At 43.4% G+C, this 7,793-nt stretch overlaps 3 protein-coding genes and 1 long non-coding RNA gene across 6 annotated transcripts in view; 2 read left to right on the top strand and 2 right to left on the bottom strand.

The window, feature by feature from the left end:
- LOC114548890 (uncharacterized) overlaps positions 1-7,793 on the top strand; it is a 590,132-nt gene that overhangs the window by 211,807 nt on the left and 370,532 nt on the right.
- LOC114548895 (NACHT, LRR and PYD domains-containing protein 3-like) overlaps positions 1-7,793 on the bottom strand; it is an 802,603-nt gene that overhangs the window by 539,293 nt on the left and 255,517 nt on the right. The gene's annotated exons all lie outside the window — the stretch shown is intronic.
- LOC114548922 (uncharacterized) overlaps positions 1-7,793 on the top strand; it is a 77,485-nt gene that overhangs the window by 17,206 nt on the left and 52,486 nt on the right. The gene's annotated exons all lie outside the window — the stretch shown is intronic.
- LOC114548893 (NACHT, LRR and PYD domains-containing protein 12-like) overlaps positions 1-7,793 on the bottom strand; it is a 594,283-nt gene that overhangs the window by 579,084 nt on the left and 7,406 nt on the right. Inside the window, exon 3 of the mRNA XM_028568905.1 lies at positions 6,916-7,062. Within this exon, the coding sequence (XP_028424706.1) occupies positions 6,916-7,043 (128 nt within the window). The 5' untranslated portion in view covers positions 7,044-7,062. The remainder of the gene's footprint in view (positions 1-6,915; positions 7,063-7,793) is intronic.

Raw genomic sequence — 7,793 nt, 5'->3', positions numbered from 1 at the left:
CTATCGGAATCAAAAATGTTGAGCACAGGAGCCCCCAGGGCTGTGTCAGCTCACCTGTCCTTTTTACTTTATACACAGATGAGTGTAGAAGTTTTTATCCAGATAATCGTGTCTTTAAAAATGTTCTGATGACTGATTTTATCTCTGTTGAAAAAGAACTGTGACCCATCTGATTATTTTATGGAAATTGAAAGGTTTGTGAATTGGTGTGAAGATAACCACCTTGTCCTAAACGTTTCCAAGACTGAAGAGATGGTGTCTGACCCTCGGGGAGTCGGTGACCACCACAACCAAACCATCTCTCAGGCCCACTCATACAAATATCTTGGTGTTAATATTGACGAGTCACTAACCTGGAGCACACATGTCGACAGTCTCCGCTGCAGACTGCAGCAGCGGTTGCATTTCTTACGTCGTTTGTGAATTCATGGCGTAGATACAAAAATGATGTTGATATTTTATCAAGCAGTCCTGGAGAGCCTGGTCAGGTACGGTATTACAGCTCGGTTTGGCAACCTCCCTGTGCAGTTGAAAACTAAACTGTTCTGATTGATTCATACTGCATGGAAGATCATTGGTGTTAAAGAGCTCTGATCCATGCAGAGGATTTATGAACAGGCTTCTTTACAACAAGCAAATAGAATTGTTAGCGACTCGTCTCACGTTCTGCACGCAGAATATGATCTGCTGCCATCTGGTAGGAGGGTTAGAGTTCCTCGCTGCAGACTTAACCGTTTCAAAAACTCATTTATCCCAGTGGGTCTATTAAGCTCCTAAATAGCCGCAAGAAAAAGGCAGAACAGGCCTGAATGACGATGAAGATATGTAATTGTTGTATGTTTTTATTTATTTATTTTGAGTAATGTTTAATTGCATGACAACTGTGTTGTGTTTTTATACACAATCAGGACCATAGTACGGTCTGTGGTATAGTATTGTACAGTATTTGTTGTTCATACATGCTGTCTGTTTATGTGTTTTTATTATGGCTGCAGCATGGGTTGAGTGCCCAAGACCAATTTCCCACGTTGTGGGACAATAAAGTTAACCTTGATCTTGATCTTGACATAAACTTCTGGTGTACTTACAAACTTTCCAATTACCATCACTTTAAGAAGCTTTCTGTTTTTCAGACTTCACCAAGACGTAGTACAAAGTACATTTTGTAACTTAATCAATAGTTTTATTATTACACCGATCCTTAATATGGCATATAACATGATTTTTTTCTAAGTGTATATAAACTGGGAACTACATTCTCAGAAGGCGAAGCACTGCTACTTCTGCTACATGGGCGGAGTGATATGCTTGCAGCAGCTGAGAAGCCCAGAACAGAGAGTAGCAGTGCTTTGCCTTTCTGAGAATATAGTTCCCAGTATGTAGACGGTTAGAAGATGGCTGTGTGTCATGTGACCTTGTTATTTGTACACGCTGTGACTATACAAGTGTATATGGTGTTATTTTGTCACTTATTCGGAGCAGAAGGCTAGTTGAAACCTATTACCTCCATGATCTGGGCTAAACTAGGCTAGATGGAGCCGGTTACCTCCAGGATCTGTGCTAAGCTAAGCTAGGCTAGCGGTGGAGCCATCAGACAGAGTTACAACACGCACGGAGATGAGAAGGGTATGTATGGACTTGTCTAACTCTGGGGGTTACTGTGAATAAGCTAAAGTCCCAATAAGTCGCCGTGTTCCTTTAACTAACTCAGAGTTCTCACTAAACCTGCCTTCTGAAACGGACCCCTGAGTCCGGGCTAAGGGGAAGGGGTAGATACCCCTTAGTTAAAAAAAAGACTTGGGCTGACTTGAAAGCAAGGGGTACCCTGAATACACCTCCCCGTAGTATTCACAAGTTCATGAAAGATTGGTATCTCATGAACACCTTTACACAATCACACATTTAAAAGAGCTATAAAAATATTTAGGGAATAGTAGGGAAAGGTTACTGGCCAACAGGCATCAGACTGGGGTCTGGAGGGAAAGGTTACTGGCCAACAGGCATCAGACTGGGGTCTGGAGGGAAAGGTTACTGGCCAACAGGCCTCAGACTGGGGTCTGGAGGGAAAGGTTACTGGCCAACAGGCATCAGACTGGGGTCTGGAGGAAAGGTTACTGGCCAACAGGCATCAGACTGGGGTCTGGAGGGAAAGGTTACTGGCCAACAGGCATCAGACTGGGGTCTGGAGGGAAAGGTTACTGGCCAACAGGCATCAGACTGGGGTCTGGAGGGAAAGGTTACTGGCCAACAGGCCTCAGACTGGGGTCTGGAGGGAAAGGTTACTGGCCAACAGGCCTCAGACTGGGGTCTGGAGGGAAAGGTTACTGGCCAACAGGCATCAGACTGGGGTCTGGAATTTCAGAATAGCTGTTTTTAGTTTTGTTGTTTGTTTGTGGTTTTGTGTGACTTTTAGTTTTATACATTTGAGTGCCTTTTATATATGTGTGTGTGACATGTATGTTATGGTTTTAATAGTTTTAATAGTTGTAATAATGTTATGTTTACTTTATTGGGCAATAAAGACAGATTTTGTTAATAAAGAAAGTGTTTCTGAACATCAATGACATTAAAAACGGTGGTAACTGAAACAGATGTACAACACACCATGCAGTGTGTATAGAAATATTTATTGCAAACAGACCTAAGTATGTATGATGATGTAACCAAGTGGTGTCTCTTTTTTTTGTTGCGGTTTTTGTTGGTTGTTGTTGTAGTGGGGCGAGTTTAATACTGTGAAATTTGATTGTTTTACTACAGTGTTAGATTTCCCTTTTGACAGAGATGTTATTCTCTGTTTCCTGTCCTGGGACTACAGATGAACATTAGCGTATAGCTAATTCTGGTACTGCTAAGGAGCCATTCATTGACCCTGTCAAATAAATACATAAATAAATGAAATAAATAAACTGTTACTGATGTTCAAGAGCTGTTTTACAGAAACACAAATATCACCAAAACTAGTGAGAGAAAAATATAAAAAAATTTTTTTTTTTGGGTGTGATTAAGAACAGTCTCATGCATGATTTATAATCTTAATGTATGTGAAGTGTGTATCTTTACTCTAATACTGATGGCTTCAGCTTTACATTGATTTATTGTGTTGATAATCACATCTGGACTTACCGAGCCTTTCTGCAGTTCCTCACAGCTGGAATCAGTCTCAGTTTTCCCTCCGGTGATGTGTTGTACTGACTCAGGTCCAACTCATCCAGAACCTCCTCTGACATCTGCAGCATGTAGGCCAGAGCTGAGCAGTGGATCTCAGAGAGTCTCTTCTCTGATCTCTTCTTTGACTTCAGGAACTCTTGGATCTCCTGATGGACTGAGTGGTCCTTCATCTCCGTCAGACAGTGGAAGATGTTGATGCTTCTGTCAGGAGAGATCCCATCACTGTTCATCTCCTTCAGGTTGTTGATGGCTCTCTGGATGATTTCTGGACTGTTGTCTGTCTGACCCAGCAGGCCTCCTAAGAGTCTCTGGTTGGACTCCAGAGAGAGGCCATGAAGGAAGCGAACAAACAGGTCCAGGTGGCCATTTTTACTTTCAAGGGATTTCTCCATGGCTCTCTTCAGAAAGACATCCAGAGATGGGTAATGGTAATTGTCACTTTCATCATGGCTATCTTTATTTCCCAAAAGACTTAAAAATCTTCTTGAGAAAAGACTTTGGGATTGGGTTTTTTTTTGAGACGTTTGAGTCTCTATGCTTGAAGTCTGGTCCCAGGAAGTCCTCCAGTACCTTTGTGTTCCTGTTGGTGTAACAGTGGAACAGGTAGACTGCAGCCAGAAACTCCTGAACACTCAGATGAACGAAGCAGTAGACTGTTTTCTGGAAGATCACACTCTCTCTTTTGAAGATCTCTGAACAAACTCCTGAGTACAGCGAGGCCTCTGTGACATCCAGACCACAGCGCTCCAGGTCTTCTTGGTAGAACATGATGTTTCCTTTCTCCAGCTGTTCAAACGCCAGCCTCCCCAGCTTCAGAAGAACTTCCCTGTCAGCCTCCGTCAGCTCCTGTGGACTCGTCTCATGTCCCTCAGCATACTTGAGCTTCTTCCTCTTTGTCTGAACCAGCAGGAAGTGTGAGTACATGTCTGTCAGGGTCTTGGGCAGCTCTCCTCTCTGGTCTGTAGTCAACATGTGGTCCAGAACTGTAGCAGTGATCCAGCAGAAGACTGGGATCAGACACATGATGTGGAGGCTCCTGGAGGTCTTGATGTGGGAGATGATTCTGCTGGACAGCTCTTCATCACTGACTCTCTTCCTGAAGTACTCCTCCTTCTGGTCATCAGTGAAGCCTCGTACTTCTGTTACCCTGTCAACACACACAGGAGGGATCTGATTGGCTGCTGCAGGTCGGGAAGTTATCCAGACGAGCCGAGGGAAGCAGCTTCCCTGGATGAGGTTTGTCAACAGCACGTTGACTGATGACTTCTGTGTGACATCAGAAACAGCCTCATTGTTGTTGAAATCCAGGTAAAGTCTGCTTTCATCCAGGCCATCAAAGATGAAGAGAAGTTTAGAGCCAGCGAGCTGCTCTGCTGTGACCTCCTGTAATGATGGATGGAAAACACGGAGCAGCTCCAGAAGACTGTACTGCTCATCTCTGATCAAGTTCAGCTCCCTGAAGGAAAGAGGAATCACCAGATCCACATCTTGGTTTTTCCAAACCCTCGCCCAGTCCAGACAGAACTTCTGCACTGAGAAGGTTTTTCCAACGCCAGCGACGCCCGATCATCATAACGACTCTGATGTGTTTCTGTTGGTCAGGTAAGGCTTTAAAGATGTCGCTGCACTTGATTGGAGAGTCCTGGAGGGTCTCCATCTTGGAAGCTGTCTCGAGCTGCCTCACCTCATGTTGGGTATTAACTTCTTCACTCAGTTCATCTGTGATGTAGACCTCAGTGAAGATCCTGTTGAGGAGGGTTCCACTTCCTGTTTGATCAGCTCCTTCAGTCACACGTTCATATGTCTCCTTCACTCTGATCTTATGTTTATGTTTAACAACGTACACTGCAAGGAAATACAAAAGTTTATTTATTAATAGTGTTATTTTCAGTTTCCAAACAACATTTTTCCAGATAAAAAGACAAAGGTGAAAGACCAAAATGACATGAAAATTTTACAATCTGGTGATAGTTTTTATTATCAATATGAAAACCAAATAGTAAAGGTTATAAAGTAATCATCACTTCTTAAAGTAAAAAAAGACATATATATATATATATATATTTTTTTTTTTCTTTTGAAAGAGAAGCCTCAGAATTGCTCCTTTGTCTCTCAGCCTCTGACTGTGTGTCAGTGAACATGTTTGATTGACAGCAGAGGAAGCAGAACATCAGCAGCTCCTGTTTTTATTGAATAGAACCAAGAACAAAGAACTGAGAATCTCTCTGACAATACTCTTCATTTACTGTAGCTGCTTCACAATAAAAGACTCCTGCTGGTTTGCTGATGGAAACCTTTAAGGCTACATTTAGATTGATACATTTTTTTGGAATTTGAAAAGGAATTTCCCCTCTCATTCCCCCTGCTCTGGTGTTTCCCCTCTCATTCCCCCTGCTCTGGTGTTTCCCATTCCCTCTGCTCTGGCATTCCCCCTCTCATTCCCCTGCTCTGGCATTCCCTCCTCTCATTCCCTCTGCTCTGGTGTTTCCCCCTCTCATTCCCCCTGCTCTGGTGTTTTTCCCCCTGCTCTGGTGTTTCCCCCCCCCTGCTCTGGTGTTTCCCCTCTCATTCCCCCTGCTCTGGCATCCCTCCTCTCATTCCCCCTGCTCTGGCATTCCCTCCTCTCATTCCCCCTGCTCTGGTGTTTCCCCCTCTCATTCCCCCTGCTCTGGCATTCCCTCCTTTCATTCCCCCTGCTCTGGTGTTTCCGAGCCCCTAAACCGGAGACATTTGGAAACACTTCTGACTCGTTTTTGGTTTGGTATCTGCCAGGTTGTGTTTCAGTCTCAACGGTCACAAACGGAGACCTTTGGCAACACTGACACTGACGCCAACGTTTCTCCTCCTGATTGGGTCTTATCTAGCCTGGTCCTACCAAACTCTCAACTAAATCTAGTGACGTTACCATGGCAACTACCTGCATCGGGCAGAGTCTCCATGCTGTTTATGCCCAGTATACCAGAATGATGATGAGATATGAGATTTTGGCATGTTAGTTTTAACAGAGATTAAAAACTTCCACGTAGCAGTGGAGATGGAGCCTCAGAGAAACAGCAACAAGAAAAGTTAGTTTACATCAGCAGTAAGTTAACAAAGCATGACTAAAATATTCAGTAAACAGTAAAATAAAGCTGATATCTGAAAGTACAGACAGGAACACAGGAGAAGTGTTACAGAGCCGATATCTTTGCTGGAGCAGAAACAAATATTCAGTTAAATGTCAGGTAGAATTAAAATGTAATGATATTTATAATAATGTTAAATGTTGGTACTGTATGACACAACAGTCGTGTTTGAGACATGAAGACATCAGCAGACAGATGGACAGACTTACTTTTTTCAGAGCTGCTCTGACTGGCTGTCTGCAGTCCAGCTCTGGTTCTGGTTCTGGTTCTGGACAGCTCCTCTTCAGAAACATCACTCCTCTTCTCTCTGTGAATTTAGTAATTCATAAATTATACTTTTTATTGATCCCCAGTGGGGAAATTACAATTTACACTCTGTTAAAACACACTGGCCAGAAATACACATGCACAAATGGAGTGATGTCAGAGTGCTGGACAGGCACCCTGAGCAGTTGGGGGGGGGGGGTTCAGTGCCTTGCTCAAGAGCACCTTAGAAATGCCCAGGAGGTGAACTGGCATCTCTCCAGCTACCAGTCCACACTCTGTACTTTTGGTCGGTACGTTTCTATTATTATTAGCAGAGGAATGAGTGACATAAATGAGTTGGTATCAGTTCTCTTACTTTGTGTCTGAGGGTCCAGGTTCTTTACTGAAGGTCAGAGGTTCTGGCATCGACCAGTTACTCTTCATAGACTGACAGCCAGATACTACAGACTCTGCTCCGTCCTCCTCTTCCTCCAAATCACTCATCTTCTGATCTGAAGTCAGTCTGAGAGGTAAAACAGGAACACTGACTGGGAGCTCACAACACAAGAATCAAGACACACAAGATTGTTCAAGAGTCACACACAAACACACACACACACACACACACACACACCACACACACACACACACACAACCACACACACACACACACACACACACACACACACACACACACACACACACACACACACACACACACACACACACACACACACACACACACACACACACACACACACACACACACACACACACACACACACACACACACACACACACACACACGAATCAAGACAAACAAGTTAGTCCATGCACACAGACTTGTCTTTAAATCTGTTTTCTTTGGTAAGCTGCTATCAGGTGCAGCCTGAAATGTGGAGATCTATAACCGATCTGACAGAAAACAGGAAGTGTGAAATATGAAGTCTACTGTGCTACATCGGGGGAGTACCGAGGAGGAGACAGAAAGAATCCTGAAGAACCAGAAAAACTCAGAGGAGCAGTAACACTTTATAACAACCAGCAGTGATAAACGGGAAATTAAACTTCAGTTAAAAGTTATTTTAACTGTTAACAAACATTTATAATGTTACTGATCATTGGTAATGTTGTCATTTTTTATTTTAGAGACAAATATCTAAATAAAGAATAAAACTAAGCCAAAGTCTAGTTTGTTTTCATCTCTGAGCTGGTGAGTGACGTCATGGCGCTCTCTGGTGGACATCAGCAGGA

The sequence above is a fragment of the Perca flavescens genome, chromosome 22, assembly GCF_004354835.1.
Source record: "Perca flavescens isolate YP-PL-M2 chromosome 22, PFLA_1.0, whole genome shotgun sequence".
In the NCBI taxonomy this organism is placed as follows: Eukaryota; Metazoa; Chordata; class Actinopteri; order Perciformes; family Percidae; genus Perca; species Perca flavescens.
Note: the sequence above shows the minus strand (reverse complement) of the source record. Positions and strands in the feature narration are given on the sequence as shown.